The 16925-nt window shown below is 35.2% G+C and overlaps 1 protein-coding gene across 12 annotated transcripts in view; it reads right to left on the bottom strand.

The window, feature by feature from the left end:
- PGAP1 (post-GPI attachment to proteins inositol deacylase 1) overlaps nucleotides 1–16925 on the bottom strand; it is a 79762-nt gene that overhangs the window by 19152 nt on the left and 43685 nt on the right. For 8 of the 12 annotated variants that reach the window (XR_015144549.1, XM_086347937.1, XM_086347926.1 and 5 more), the window contains 8 exons: nucleotides 15467–15544; nucleotides 11659–11734; nucleotides 5089–5162; nucleotides 4930–4981; nucleotides 4139–4205; nucleotides 3656–3764; nucleotides 2585–2623; nucleotides 388–481 (listed from right to left, as the gene is read on the bottom strand). Coding sequence is in view for 7 of the 12 variants with exons in the window: in XM_086347937.1 (XP_086204063.1) it covers nucleotides 388–481; nucleotides 2585–2623; nucleotides 3656–3764; nucleotides 4139–4205; nucleotides 4930–4981; nucleotides 5089–5162; nucleotides 11659–11734; nucleotides 15467–15544 (589 nt within the window). In the remaining 5 variants the exon portion in view is untranslated. Of the gene's footprint in view, nucleotides 1–387; nucleotides 482–2584; nucleotides 2624–3655; nucleotides 3765–4138; nucleotides 4206–4929; nucleotides 4982–5088; nucleotides 5163–7848; nucleotides 7938–11658; nucleotides 11735–13436; nucleotides 13501–15466; nucleotides 15545–16925 lie in introns of those variants that run through there. The other 4 variants (XR_015144560.1, XR_015144554.1, XR_015144562.1 and 1 more) reach the window with 3 other exon arrangements.

The following is a 16925-nucleotide window of genomic DNA, read 5'->3' as shown; positions in this document are numbered from 1 at the left end:
ACCTCTTAAAACTTAAAGAGGATCTCAAACGCCTATAAACTTGAGAGAGAAGGGTTGTGAAATCTTCAAGAAACTGATGTTGACATGTACACACTGCTTTATTTAAAATAGATAACCAACAAGGACCTACTGTATAGCACAGGGAACTCTGCTCAATATTATGTAACAACTTAATGGGAAAAGAATTTGCAAAACAATAGCTACATGTATATGTAAAACTGAACCACTTTGATGTATACCTGAAACTAACACAACATTGTTAATCAATTTTACCCCAATAAAAACAAGGAAATTGATGGGTCCTCATTAGCTACGTGTAGGATAAAAAAATTAGTAATGAAGCACTAGGGAAGGAAGAGAGGGAGAGAGGAATAGAAACATTCTTACCTGTTGAGAAAAGAGAGTATAACTGTCCTCCATAAGCAAGAAGGATACTAGATATGACGTAAGCAGGAAGTGCTCCACCATGAAATCTAACTACCTAGAAAACAGACAAATGGGCAATTTCTGAATGTTAATGTTAATGACATAAGCATACTTTTACATGAAATAAACCTGTTGTTCTTCACTTTATACATTTTCTGACACAACCACAAAGATATCTCCAGTAATGGGCATAAAAATTCTAAGTAAAATAAATGCTAAGAATATATGGTATATTAGAAATGTTTATCTAAATTTTTATCAAATGCATAAAAGAGAAAATATACAATTGTGTAGCAATTTTTTGCAAACTTTTTTATAAGATATGTTTATTAAGCAAATCAGGAAAGGAGTACATCAATTATATGCAGTGTATATCATGTGAAATGGTGGGCTGGATGAAGCACAAGCTGGAATCAAGATTGCTGGGAGAAATATCAATAACCTCAGATACACAGATAATACCACCCTTATGGCAGAAAGCAAAGAGGAACTAAAGAGCCTCTTGATGAAAGTGAAAGAGGAGCGTGAAAAACCTGGATTAAAACTCAACATTAAAAAAACTAAGATCATGGTATCCAGTCCCATCACTTCATGGCAAATAGATGGGAAACAATGGAAACAGTGACAGATTTTATTTCCTTGGGCTCCAAAATCACTGTGGGCGGTGACTGCAGCCATGAAATTAAAAGATGCTTGCTCCTTGGAAGAAAAGCTATGACAAACCTAGACAGCATTATTAAAAGGCAGAGATGTTACTTTGCCAACAAAGGTCTGTCTAGTCGAAGGTATGGTTTTTCCAGTAGTATGGATTGAGAGCTGGACAATAAAAAAGGCTGAGCACTGAAGAATTGATGCCTTCGAACTGTGGTGCTGGAAGACTCTTGTCTTGACAGCAAGGAAATTAAACCAGTCAATCCTAAAGGAAATCAGTCCTGAATATTCATTGGAAGGACTGATGCTGAAGCTGAAGTTCCAATACTTTGGCCACCTGATGCAAAGAACTGACTCATTTGAAAAGACCCTGATGCTGGGAAAGATTGAAGGTGGCAAGAGAAGGGGACGACAGAGGATGAGATGGTTGGATGGGATCACAGACTCAATGGACATGAGTTTGAGCAAGCTCTGGGAGTTGGTGAAGGACAAGGAAGCCTGGCGTGCTGCAGTCCATGGGGTCGCAAAGAGTTGAACACAACTGAATGACTGAACAGATAATTATAGAATTAAATGACTTAAAAAATCTGCCATGCCTATACTGCAAAACATTACAAACCAAAAAATAAAGTGAAAGTAATGATACAATAAAATTTTTAGTGAATTTTAAAACTATAATTTCTCTGACAAATCACTATTACTTATTTATGTCCAGGCTGTACAATTTTGCAAATTAAAATGATGTTGAATATACTGTAGTAGTTCTATGACTTGATATGTTATTTTTGTAAAACTATTTGCCTATGAATCATAGAAAGTGTTAGTCGTTCAGTTGTGCCCAACTCTTTATGGCCCCAGGGACTGTAGCCCACCAGGCTCCTCTGTCCATGGGATTTGTCAGGCAAGAATACTGGAGTGGGTTGCCATTCCCTTCTCCATGGTATATTTCCACCCAGGGACCAAACCCAGGTTTCCCGCATTACAGGTGGCCTCTTTACCACCTGAGTCACCAGGGAAGCCACAAATCATTTAAAGAAACTCCCCAAATGAATTTTTCAATATGTTTATTTTTAATACAAATTACTTTTACAATCTGAGCATGCACGACACAAAAAATTCTTGAAAATGTTCATTTATACGATAGAACTTACAGATTATATTGGGATATGAATAGCATAGTATAAGAAACAAGAAACTTTAATATAACATTCATTTAAAAATCAGGAAGCAATTTTCATTTTTAGGAAGTATCAAACATGAAAGTATCACCTTAAAGACAGGGGTGGCCAACTATCGACTTTGTGCCAAGAATGGCTTTCAGATTTTATTAAAGTGAGAGAAAAGAAGAAAAAAGTAGCTGAAGTAGTGGCAGCAGCAGCAGCAACAAGACACTATATATAATTTGCCTAAATATTTATTATCTGGTCCTTTACAGAAATGCTTACAACTTCTGTCTTAGAGTATGTATTCACAAGGCAATAAATAACTGACAAGAAGGCTCTCTTACCTGTCCAAGTATTTGTGAAAAGGAAGTCTTAACTGTCACCTAGTTTAAAAAACAATTATTTATAAAGGTTATTTTTCCTATACTCACATTTTATTAAATGAGCTCTCTACAACAATCACAATCACTACTTTGTTATAATGATGAACCTAAAGGTACTCAAGATCTGAAAAGAATTCTCCAAACCATCAACATTTAAATTCTATCAACTGCAGTTTACTGTTCAGAACTTTGCCCTTAATCAAATTCTTTTCGATTGGATGAATGCTATGATACATGAGTAAATTTTTACTAACTAATATAGTTAATTAATTGGAATATCTTATGACCAGATCATACAAGCTAAAGGAATTCATTGAATGACTGAATCCAGAATTTATACATTTATTTGCTGAAAAATTAAGTAAATTAATCAATTTTCTATGTAACCTGTACTTTAAAATCTCAAACCTACAATTGTACGGTACTAAAAAAAGCTAAGCAAAACCACTTCTGAGTAAATTTAATAAAAATAGGTTTCACATAATATAATACCAGGAACAAAGAGAGCACATGTAGTAAAATTTGAGCAAAAACAATATTTTAAAAAGAAATTCACTGTTCATTAATTATCTCTACCATAAATATACCTCCTTAGATATTAGAAAGTCTGGGAAAAGGGAATATATCTTTCATAGAGAAATTGTAAAATATCTAAATTTGGACTTTTTTGAAAATAAAATATTTGTTAAAACATGGACATCTGACAGCATGCAGTATTTGGAGCCGAATTACTAACACAGCTCTTCCTATTTCTATAGTATTAGAAACACGAAGGCACAAGTTGAAAACCATTACATCCCTGAAGAATCCTTCAGTGCTAGAAACACAAAGCAAGACATCAAAGCACCGATAACTTCCAAAAATCTAAAATAACTCATAGTATAGGTCAAACTGAAGCTTGGTTGTAGGACAGATTCTATTCACTTGACCTACTAATTCTGGTTTACCCTAAGAAAGTTCTAAAAAGGAATCCAAGTATTTCCAGTTTATTCTATAACTAAATCTTAAAAATTAAGCAAACATATAACTTACCTCATATTGACAGTCTGATGATGTGTACATTTTTAGTAATGCTACATGGCTGTCATTATCCGGTTGAGCAATATGGAGTTTCACAGAAATTTCAGTGGAAGATGGAACCCTGAAAATATAAACAATGAATTTTTAAATACAAAATGCTGTGAAATAACCATGGCTAAGTCAATACTCAGAACCACACAATGAAATACTGTAAGGAAGCTAGATGACACACACAGGAGTTGGGGGAGAGGGTGGAAAGGGGTTCCTGTTTGATGCAAGTAAGGTTAAATTCTACACTGCTTAAATAAGAATACTATATGTTATAATGTTATATGTATTATCTTATGAGCACAATGCTACATAAAGGAAACCTGTATTTTACTAAAAGGTACTATAATAATTTCACTAAAATTTTACTATGATTTAAATAAACAAAGTAAAATATGTATTATTCAAAAACACCAAAGTTTAAGGTAAATTCTTTGATTTACTTACTGTGCAATGGTTAGTGAATCTTCATAAGACCAGGGAATATGAAGTTTATAGATACTAGTAATTTCTTCTGTAAAAACATAAAGGAAATATGTATTACTAACTTTATATTACTAAATGTTATATAAGCTACTGTGATACATAACTATAGATGGGCTTTCCGGGTGGTGCTAGTGGTAAAGAATCTGGCTGCCAATGCAGGAGACATAAGAGATGTGAGTTCGATCTCTGGGTTGGGAAGATCCCCTGGAAGAGGGCATGGCAACCCACTCCAGTATTCTTGCCTGGAGAATCCTATGGACAGAGGAGCCTGGTGGGCTACAATCCATAGGGTTGCAAAAGAGTCACTTAGCATGCACATAGGCATGCTGATATCTGCATTTATACAATTACTCATTTCATTAAGAAATAATCAGTAAGAGTTATATCACATGATAAGAAATTAGGGAGAATTCTTTAATAATAATGTTTAATTAGGCCTACAAAAAGATATTAGAACATATGGGAAGTACTAAGAAATTGGAAAAAATTAAACAGCTAAATGTCAATTACTATTGCAATAGGACAGCAAGATATACAGTATTTTTTAAATGTAAATATTTAAAACTGATCAATATTTTTACTGTTAAAAAGGGGCTATGTTAAATTAATTGGAAGTATAAACAGCTTTTCTATTATCATATATTAAATATTAATTTACATATATGGAAAAATAAGTATTACAGAAAATTCCACTGAAGAAGACCTAAAGATTCTTCAAATGACAAAATTATTTTTTCAGAAAATATACTTACCTTTGACTCCTGAGCACTTGCTTACCACGTTGATTTTAAAAGCTTGGTATATCTAACAGAGTTTGACCACAAATAAAAAAAACAAAAAAACAGGTTTATAAGTTTAACTAAGCAGTAAAGTGAAATCAAGTCCTTGTTATTGTCAAGATAATTAATTACCTGTCCAAAGTTCAGAAGCTCTATATTATAGAACAGACCACTTGTATTTAATATCACTTTCCTTGAAGACAATCCTGTTGAATTAAAAGACTATATTACTTAGAATACCAAAAAAAATTTTTTTTTAAAGTACAAAAGTAATGACTTTAAACAATGTCTAAATAATGCCAACAGATTTTTGATATTGAAAGAGTTTATAGGTTCTTGCTTTTGGTATGGAAGAATGGACTCCTAAAAATTCAATCCTCATTCAATGAATTCTGGACAAAAACAGAACATTTATAATGACTTTATTCATTTTTAAAAGTTTATTATTGGAGTATAATTGCTTTATAGTATTAATTTTGCTGTTGTTAAACAACCAAAGTTTATCAGCTACATGTATACATATGTCCCGTCCCTCGTGAACCTCCCTTCCACTCCCCTTCTCAAACCTACCCCTCTAGGTTGAGTACCAGATTGAGTTTCCTGTGTTATACAGCAACTTCCTACTAGCTTTCTATGTTTCATATGGTAACATATATGTTTCAATGATACTCTCTCAATTTGTCCTACCCTCCCCACTGTGTCTACATGTTTCTTCTCTATGTCGGTGTCTCTATTTCTTCCCTGCAAATAGGTTCATCTGTACTATTTTTCCAGATTCCATATATATGTGATATTATTTAATATTTGTTTTTCTCTTTCTGCTTTACTTCACTCTATACAACAGACTCTAGGTCCATCCACACCACTACAAATGTCCCAATTTCATCCCTTTTTATAGCTGAATTATTCCATTGTGTATTATGTGGGATTCCATTGTGTGTATGTACCACATCTTTTTTTATTTTTAATTGAAGGATAATTGCTTTACAAACTTTTGTTGTTTTCTGTCAAACATCAACATGAATCAGCCATAGGTATACATATGTCCCCTCCCTTTTAACCCTCCCTCCCATCTCTGCATCCCACCCCTCTAGGTAGATACAGAGCCCCTGTTTGAGTTCCCCGAGTTATATAGCAAATTCCCACTGGCTATCTATTTTACATATGGTAATATGTTTCCATGTTACTCTCTCCATACATCTCACTCTCTCTTCCCACCTCCTCCTGCGTCCAAAGTCTGTTCTCTATGCCTGTTTCTCCATTGCTGCCCTGCAAATAAATTCATCACTACCATCTTTCTAGATTCCATATATATGCATTAGTATACAATATTTATCTTTTTTCTGACTTACTTTACTCTGTATAATAGACTCTAGGTTCATCCACCTCACTAGAACTGACTCAACTGCGTTCCTTTTTATGGCTGCGTAATATTCCATTGTATATATCACAGCCTCTTCATCCATTCATTTGTCAATGGACATCTAGCTTGCTTCCATATTCTAGCTATTGTAAACAGTGCTACAATGAACACTGGGGTACAAATGTCTTTTTCAATTTTGGTTTTCTCAGGATATATGCCTAGGAGTGGGACTATTGGGTCATATGGTGGTCTTATTCCTAGTTTTTTTTACGGAATCTCCGTACTGTCTTCCATAGTGGTGGTATCAATTTACATTCCCACCAATAGGGCAAGAGGGTTTCCTTTTCTCCACACCCTCTCCAGCATTTACCATTTGTAGACTTTTTATCCACTTATCTGTCGATGGGCATTTAGGCTGCTCCCATGTCCTGGCTATTGTAAACAGTGCTGCAATGAACACTGCGGTACATGTGCCTCTCTGAATCATGGTTTTCTCAGGGTATATCTCCCATGGTAACAAGGTCATGCTTAAAATCTTGCATGCTATGCTTCAGCATTACATGAACTAAGAACTTTCAGATGTCCAAACTGGGTTTAGAAAAGGTAAAGGAACCAGAAATCAAATTGCCAAAAACATTCACTGGATCATAGAGAAAACAAGTGAATTCCAGAAAAACATCTACCTCCATTTCATCAACTATGCCAAAGCCTTTGACTATGTGGATCATAACAAATTGAGGAAAGCTCTTAAAGAGATGGAAATACCATCTCTCATCAGGAGCTCATCAGACCACCTTACCTGTCTCCTGAGAAAACTGTATATGGGTCAAGATGCAACAGTTAGAACCCTGTATGGAACAACTGATTGGTTCAAGATCGAGAAAGGAATACGACAGGGCTGTCTGTTGTCATCTTGTTTATTTAATCTATATGCTGAGCACAACATGAGAAATGCCAGGCTGAATAAGTTACAAGCTAGAATCAAGATATGTGGGAGAAACATCAACAACCTCAGATATAAAGATAATACCACTCAAATGGCAGAAAGCAAAGAGGAGCTAAAGAGCCTCTTGATGAGTGTGAAGGAGAGTGAAAAAAGTCAACTTAAAACTAAATATTAAAAAAACTAAGATCACGGTATTGGGCCCTATTGCTTCATGGCAAATAGAAGTAGAAAAGATTGAAGCAGTGACAGATTTCCTCTTCGTAGGCTCTAAAATCACTGCAGATGGTGACTGCAGCCATGAAATCAGAAGATGATTGCTTCTTGACAGGAAAGCTATTACAAACCTAGACAGTTGTGTTGAAAAGCAGAGACATCACTCTGCTGATAAAGGTCCATATAGTCAAGGTCCATATAGTCTTCCCAGTGGTTACATACAGTTATAAGAGCTGGACCATGAAGAAGGCAGTGTGACAAAGAATTGATGCCTTCAAACTGTGGTGCTGGAGAAGACTCCTGAGAAATCCCTGGACAGCAAGGAGATCAAACCAGTCAATCTTAAAGGAAATAAACCCTGAATACTCACTGGAAGGACTGATGCTGAAGCTGATGCTGAAGCTCCAGTATTTTGGTCACCTGATATGAACAGCCAACTCACTGGCAAAGTCCCTGATGCTGGGAAAGATTGAGGGTAGAAGAAGAGGGTGTCAGAAGATGAGCTGTCTGGGTGTTATCACCAACGCAATGGACATGAACTTGGGCAAACTCCGGGGGATGGTGAGGGACAGCAAGGCCTGGCATGCTGCAGTCCCTGGGGTTGCAGAGTCAGGCACGACTGTGTGACTGCACAACAGGGTGTGTGCTCAGGAGTGAGATTGCTGGGTCATACGGTAGCTCTATTTTTAGTTTTTTTAAAGACTTTCAATAACATTTATGTGTTTTAAAAAAATCACTACATATTTCCAATTTCAAAAAGGTATGCTTTCTTGGTAGCTATTTTCTCTTTTTTTGAAAAACATCTTAATCAATTTAAAAAATTACACCCACTTAGATGTGAATGCCTTTGGATAAGAATATGCAAATACAAGTGTTCAGATGCTTCTTTGAAAAGAGAAAATAGGACAAACCACCATTGTGCAATAGACAGAAAAGGCTTGAAATAATTACCAAGTATATCACTAAAATGCTAATAATTAAAAAATAAATACTATATGATGTTAAGATTCTGTCAGGCACATTTAGCACCAGCTAAAACACATAACCAGTTTTTTCATAATGTTGCGTCCTCATAACTATTTTACAGGATCAATAATTGAATTTAAGAAAACAGATGTAAGAAATTTGATCAACATGTAAACAAATTTCTTAAATAGAAGGTGTACCATCAATTTGTGATTAATAAATCACTTTTAAGACACACTGCTTAGACATTCAACTACAAACCATTTTAATGAAGTACCTGTTGTAATCAGTATTTTAAAATACAGCACTGAATTTAAGGCAACTGAAAATGAACAATGGGAGAAAAACTATTGATATGAAGTGTCCTTCACACTTTACTTACTCTAATTTGAAATACCATTCATTGTGCTAACCTTCTTCACAAGAAAGATGGACTATCTTTTGCATGTTTTACAAATTCTAACAAGAGGTAAGAAATAATTTAAAAGTTTGCTTTTCAAAAAAGGAAATCAGAAGCTAAACATTGTACTTAAAAACCTTTTTAGTCTGACTCATACCCTAAAGACTTTAGAAAGAACATCTTTATTATTAAAATGTTGATAGGCCCAACACAGACAAAGACTGTTACAAAAGATAAAGAAGGATACTACATAATGATCAAGGGATCAATCCAGGAAGAAGATATAACAATTGTAAATATTTATCCACTCAACATAGGAGCATCTTACTACATAAGGCAAATGCTAACAGCCGTAAAAGAGGAAATCGACAGTAACACAATAATAGTGGGGGGTCTTTAACAGCCACTTACACCAATGGACTTCTGAACTGTGGTGTTGAAGACTCTTGAGAGTCCCTTGGACTGCAAGGTGATCCAACCAGTCCATTCTAAAGGAACTCAATCCTGAATATTCACTGGAAGGACTGATGCTGAAGCTGAAACTTTAACACTTTGGCCACCTGATGCGAAGAACTGACTCCTTAAAAAAGACCCTGATGCTGGGGAAGATTGCAGGCAGGAGAAGGGGACGACAGAGAATGAGATGGTTGGATAGCATTGCCAACTCAATAGACATGAGTTTGAACAAGGTCCGGGAGATGGTGAAGGACAAGGGAAGCCTGGCGTGCTGCAGTCCCTGGGACTGCAAAGAGTTGGACACAAATGAGCAACTGATGAACAACACCACCAATGGACAGACAGGGAATTACAAGGAAACACAAGCATTTAATGACACATTAGACCAGATAGATTTAGTTGATGTGTAAAAACGTTTCATTCAAAAGTAACAGAATATCCTTTCTTCTCAAGTGCACATGGGACATTCTCTAGGATGGATCATGTCTTGGTCACAAATCAAGCCTCAGTAAATTTAAGAAAACTGAAATCATATCAAGTATCTTTTCTGACCACAATGCTATGAGATTATAATACAGGAAAAAAACAACTATAAAAAAGAAATACAAACACATGGAGGCTAAATAGTATGCTACTAAATAACAACCAATGGATCATTTCAACAACCAATGGATCATTTCAATACATACTAATTAATCAATGTGGTACACCATACTAACAAACTGAAGAATAAAAACCATATGATAATCTCAACAGATACAGAAAAAGCTTTTGACAAAATTAAAAATCCATTTATGGTAAAAACTCTCCAGAAAGTGGACATAGAGGGAACATACCTCAATATGTATGGTTGACAAACATATTGTATGTCAAACAACCCATGTATGACAAACACACAGCAAATACGAAGAACTGAAAGCATTTCCTCTAAGATCCCATTTATCATCACAACAAAAAGATTATAATACTTAAGAATAAACCTATCTACAGAACTTCAAGACCTGTACTCAGAAAACTATAAGATACCAGTGAAAGAAATCAAAGACAACACAGATGGAGAGATAACAACATGTTCTTGGATCGAAAGAATCAATACTATGAAGATGACTATACTACTCAAAGCAATCTACAGATTCAATGCAATTCCTATCAATTACAAATGATATTTTACTAAGAAATAGAACAAAAAATTTTACAATATGTGTAGAAACACAGACAACCACAAACAGCCAAAGCAATCTTGAGAAAGAAAAGGGGAGCTGGAGGAATCAGGATTCCTGACCTCAGACTATACTACACAGCTACAGTAATCAAAACAGTATGGTTCTGGCACAAAAACAGAAAAATAGATCAATGGAACATGACAGAAAGTCCAGAGATAAACTCACACACCGATAGTCACTTCATCTATGAAAAAGGAGGCAAGATTATTCAATGGAAAAAGACAATCTCTTCATTACTTTTTTCTGGAAAAATTGGCCAGCTATCAATACATGTAAAAGAATGAAATCAGAACACTCCCTAACATCATATGCAAAAAAATCTCAAACTGGATTAAAGACCTAAAAGTAAGGCTGGACACTATAAAACCCATAGAGAAAACCATAGGCAGAACACTCTTTGACATAAACTGCAGCAAGATTTTTAATCTACCTCCTAGAGTAATGAAAATAAAAACAAAAATAAACAAATGGGACCTAATTAAACTTAAAAGCTTTTGCACAGCAAAGGAAGCCATAAACAAAATGAAAAGATAACATACAGAATGGGATAAAAATGTCTGCCAACAAAGCAACCTACAAAGGATTAATCTCCAAAATATACAAATAGCTTTGCAGCTTAATAAAAAAAAAAATAAATAAAAAGATGGGTAGAAGATCTAAATAAGAATCAAACCACTGAGTCATATCACATGGTTATTCTAAGAACTATACTAGAAATACACACAAAAAATGTTACAAGGCTCTGCATTATTACAACTAACTGGCAAAACAAATCAACACTCTATCAAAAAGAAAAACAATTCTTAAGGTTTCCAAAATCCAGCTTCCCTGTTAGCTCAGTCGTAAAGAATCTCCCTGCCAATGCAGGAGACACAAGTTTGATCCTGATCCAGGAAGATCCTATGTGCTTCAGAGCAACTAAGCCCATGTACTACAACTGTTGGGTCTATGCTCTAGAGCCCATGAGCCACAACTACTGAAGACCGCAAACCTAGAGCACATACTCCGCAACAAAGAAGCCACCACAATGGGAAGCCCATGCATTGCAACTAGAGAAAATCCCACGCAGCAATGAGGAGCCAGTGAAGCCAAAAACTGAAAAAAAAAAAAAATTTTCCAAAATCAAAGTACTTACCAAAGGAAAAAAGATGAGTTACAGGAAGCTGTATGGATCTTGTCTCTTTTTTAAAGAATTCACAATCTACAACAAACTGGAATATAGAACACTGATTTATTAGGAAAAAACAGAATTAAATTTATAGTAAAATATCTTCACTTGATATTTGAGTAGAAAATAAAAATCTATAAATTTCATTTTTGAAGAAGGTATTCTATTGTCTATTACAGTCCAACTCTCAAGCTATATTTAGAGGGCCTGAATTCCTCAAGGAGAGATGCTAAGCTACAAAAATTTGGTGAAAAATCTTAATAAATTATTAGAGGGTCGTTATCTATAAGAGCAGATGTACAGCAGTTTTCTTGTAGTTTGCTTTTGGTGTTTGTAGAAGACAGGGACCATAAACGATGGATAAAAACATTAAGAGCAAAAGTTAAGATTAATTAGGAATTTAGATAATATATCCCCGAATACTTTCAGTCAAAATAAAATGTGATTTTGTTCTTTTAAAAATTTCCATATTTATTATGTTTCTACAGTCTAATTAGACTACAAAAGGCTTTTGGAGACATACTGTCATTCATTTACAGATGCTTAATGCTATTCATATAAGATTATGTCTAATCTTACATGAGGCTAAACAGTGATTATAGTAAATAGAAAACAGGTTCACTGTGTACAAAGAAAAAGAAATGTTATCTCAAAAAAAAGTAAACCTAAAATGTGACATCTCCATCACTGCAATTTCCATAATGACATTTCTCGTTTAATAACATGTCCACAGTGGTGTAAGGATCTTCATTCTCAGCTGTCTATAATAGAAGAGTTTCATTAAAATTGTTTCTACAATCCAACTAAATGACTCTAATCTATACAAGCTGAGGAAGAAATTAATCTGATGCCTAACTGTAGCTAGCAAGTAGTTTGCAATGCACAGTTAAGTAAAAAGCCAGTGGGGTCCATCTCAGGCTTTTCCAGTACTACATCTTGGACTGTATTTTAAACTGTGTTATTTTGTTTGGGTGGAATTTTGATTGTTTTTGAAAATGAAAAACAGATGAGGGAAGATGCTATCAGAATGCACACACATAGGGAAGCAAAAGAAAAAAAAATTTACTAAGGAGCTCTGCTTTTATTTTTCCCTCTTTAATTAGAAGGCAAAGAATACTGTCAGATATTTCCATTATAGAAAACAGTCATTATAAGATTAGAGAAATCACTTATTGAGCACAATTATTCATTATATTTTTATAGGTGTCTTTAGCTGAGACACTGCCTGAGATAGGAAGAAATTTTTAATCACTTTAGCAGGTAATTAAAATAATACAAATTTTATTATTACTTTAAAAATTTGGCCATTTCTTTACGGAATAAACCTTTATCCAAGAAAGAATTCATGAGTCTGTCTCTGAAATATACAGATAAGTAAATTTCTAATGGACTTAATTTTGTTTTCTGTCATTAAAAAATGCAGGTAATTCCATATTTACATTTGGAAAACTATATTAAGACAATCAGTTGACTCAAAAAGCTTTCAAACTGCCTATTTAAATACATGTATCCTTCTGGTGATGGGTTGTAACAGACACATAGAAATCATGACAGACCTAAGTTACTGTCCTTGTGAGACTGGGTGTGCAACAACTAGGGTCAGCAGTGTTACTTTCCAAAGAGTGTCCACTAAGTATTTATTAGGCTGCTAAGACTGGCTATTTGAGAAAGGCTCATTAATTTCCTGGAATAACCAGAGAAGGTCTTGTTTGGGAAGATGTTAAATTCATTCAAAACCAACTTACCTGAAAAAAAAACCCTTAAAGAGAGCTTTTAGTACTGAAGATGTTGAATTACCTCTCACTTGAGCTAAGCAAAACAAAACAATGAATCCATTACAAGGTACTTGTGAAACTCAATCTTTGAGATGACTCCTAACTACATCCCCTTTTCTTTTTTCCTTTGAATATTTCTAGTGATTTTGGCCCCAAATCTCATTAACTTTTTTATTCAAGAAACATTTTGAATGTGTATGTGGTGGTCTCTAAAGATTTCACTTCACTAAAGGTTTAGGATGCAGAGTAAAACCCATTTAGTCCTTACTCTCAATAAGTTCATACTATGGGATGGCAATAAAGACATAAATTATAATTCAGTGTAAAATATTCCTCAAAGAACTTATGAACAAAATATGGGACTCAGCAGTAGCAAGAGGTTATTGGAGTAGTCTAGAAAAGGAAAACAGGGCACACTTAGGTTAGATGTTGAAGTAAGTTTGTTGGGTAAAATGTGGCAAGGGTCTTTTACCTCCACCTTCTTTCCCTGCCTACTTCTCTCAAGAATTACCATCCTTTTATTTCTACTTCCACTGCATGACTACAAGCCTGCAAAACCCCTTGACAGGTGCCTGGTCTGTCTTGTTTCTAATCCATCCTATACCAAAAATAGATTCACTGTCCAAAACAAATAGCTCTGATCCCATTACTACCATGGTGAAAAACCTTTTGGTTCCCTTCTGGCTTCTGAATCTTCCAATGAAGACTTCCACAATATGGCCATGAACTAGTTTTCCAGACTTTTCTCCCACTACTTTTCTTTTTTTTTTAAATTTTATTTTATTTTTAAACTTTACATAATTGTATTAGTTTTGCCAAATATCAAAATGAATCCATCACAGGTATACATGTGCTCCCCATCCTGAACCCTCCTCCCTCCTCCCTCCCCATACCATCCCTCTGGGTCATCCCAGTGCACTAGCCCCAAGCATCCAGTATCGTGCATTGAACCTGGACTGGCATCTCGTTTCATACATGATATTTTACATGTTTCAATGACATTCTCCCAAATCTTCCCACCCTCTCCCTCTCCCACAGAGTCCATAAGACTGTTCCATACATCAGTGTCTCTTTTGCTGTCTCGTACACAGGGTTATTGTTATCATCTTTCTAAATTCCATATATATGCGTTAGTATACTGTATTGGTGTTTTTCCTTCTGGCTTACTTCACTCCATGGTAGCTATCCTTTTAAAACTATTTACTTATTCACTATTTTCCAAACATACCCTACACCTTCCATGTTCTGGTTTTACTATTTATGTCTCAAAGGTGTTGCTCATTATAACTTTCTGCAATAATGTTACTATTGAGCATCTGGAATATGGCTAATACAACTAAGGATCTGATTTTTTACTTTTATTTAAGTTTTATTAATTTAAATAGTCACATGTGCTAATGGCTCCCAAAGTAGAGAGCCCAGGTCTTGAATACTCAATCTATCTATAAAAACACTAACTATCCTTTAAGGTAATTTTAAATATCACCTGAAACTAATGTCTTTTCTGATTTTATCAGTCAGCGATACTCCCCTTTTAACGTTTTTCAAGGATTTGCAATATTCTGATTTGTATTATACATTTTTGGGTACCTCTTTCATTTTCACCCTTCCCCTGGCTATGAAATATATTTCTATCCCTCTACCAACAGTATATAAGCTTTCTGAGAACATGGTTCATGTCCTCCTCTTTTGTGTGCCTCCTATGATTCCTGGCACAGAGTTTTTGCACATAAAAGGGTACTCAATAATTAACATATTTTGAAAGACTGATAAAGTGGAAATAATTCCTACTTGAAACAAAGAGACTTGGATTTATTCTGCTTAGTTCAAGTCAGAGTAGATGATCTCAATGATTTAAACAGTCTTAGGTGGATCACCAACCCAGCCACTATTTTAGATGTTTTAGATAAGTGCTATGCTGAAGAATGTATCAAAAAATGACTTAAATATTTAGCATAAGTATCCCAGAAACATTCTGATAACAGACTCTTGGTTGTTACCTTACTTCCATGAATAGATGGTACATAAACAACAAGATGAGACAAAGATGGATAGTCTTGAAGTCTTAACGTCAGAGACTAAAAAAAGATGAAAAAAAAAAAGCTGATTTTATTTAGGATATACAGAACTTAAAGCATGTTAAAAGATAAATTACAAACCCATTTCTTACTTAGTATGTTACAAAAAAACTGACTTCAAACTTTATGTTCAGTACTTCATAAAATGCCCATGTTTACATTTTCAGGTCAATGAACCTGCTGAATGTCAAATTTATAATAATTATGTTAATGCTGCTACTGCTGCTAAGTTGCTTCAGTCATGTCCGACTCCGTGCGACCCCATAGACAGCAGCCCACCGGGCTCCCCCGTCCCTGGGATTCTCCAGGCAAGAACACTGGAGTGGGCTGCCTTAATATGGACTGCCAAAAATACTCCCTTGAACTATATCGCTTCAAGTAAAACAAATGAAATGTAACACTAAATTTAATTATTTTACAAAATTATTTCCAGATATGGTTTCTTATAATTTGTCTACTTGTTTTGTATAATATTACAGTATGGTTTCTACATTGATTTTGGTGGTATATGACAAAGAGCACTCAATAGTTGAATGGATGCTCAATATGACAGAACAACTGCAACTTAATCTGAAATGATTCTGATCTAGGCCACATAATAAACAGTTGCTGGCTAATGATGTATGAACATCATCCCTTGGAACTTATTCAGTAAGTGACAAGAATGAACTATGCAAGTCCAACAACACACCTCACCAAATGAGCATCTCTTCTGTTCTCAAAGCTAAGCCCATATCTTACAGTCTGTATTTTGAGGAATGACTAGATAGGAGACTGGTCTATTTAATGAAAAGCTAGGCCACCAAATGTAGTTTTCAAGTTTTTTTTTTCCTGACAATAGATGTGGGAAATGGGAGTAAGTTTTATGTTGCAACAATCTTATGCATTAAGAAAATTCTGCACTTAACATTCTCCACTGTTCTTCAGAAGCACCGTTGTGGGCAATCTGGACTGAGAACCTGAAGCACGCTATCACGAGTGGTCCTCAAACAACCTGACCAGATTTACCTGGGAGTGCTTATTAATCTCCTGGGCTGCATCTCAACTTACTAAGGAAAGTCTCTATAGCCAACTTACATATTCTAATGCACATTAAAAGGTGACAGGGGCTTCCCAGGTGGCACAGTTGTAAAGAATTTGTCTGTCAGATGCAGGAGATGCAGATAAATCCCTGGGTCAGGAAGATTCTTGGGAGTAGGAAGTGGCAACCCACTATAGTATTCTTGCCTGGAAAACTCCATGGACAGAGGAGCCAGGCAAGCTATGATCGCAAGAGTCAGACATGACTTAGCAACTGAACACACACATGCATGCTTGTGTGCTCAGTCATGTCCGACTCTTTGCAACCCCATGGACTATAGCCTGCCAGACTCCTCTGTGC

This window comes from Bos grunniens, chromosome 2 (genome assembly GCF_055505025.1).
Source record: "Bos grunniens cultivar Pamir isolate PY7600 chromosome 2, Bosgru_T2T1.0, whole genome shotgun sequence".
NCBI lineage: Eukaryota > Metazoa > Chordata > Mammalia > Artiodactyla > Bovidae > Bos > Bos grunniens.
Note: the sequence above shows the minus strand (reverse complement) of the source record. Positions and strands in the feature narration are given on the sequence as shown.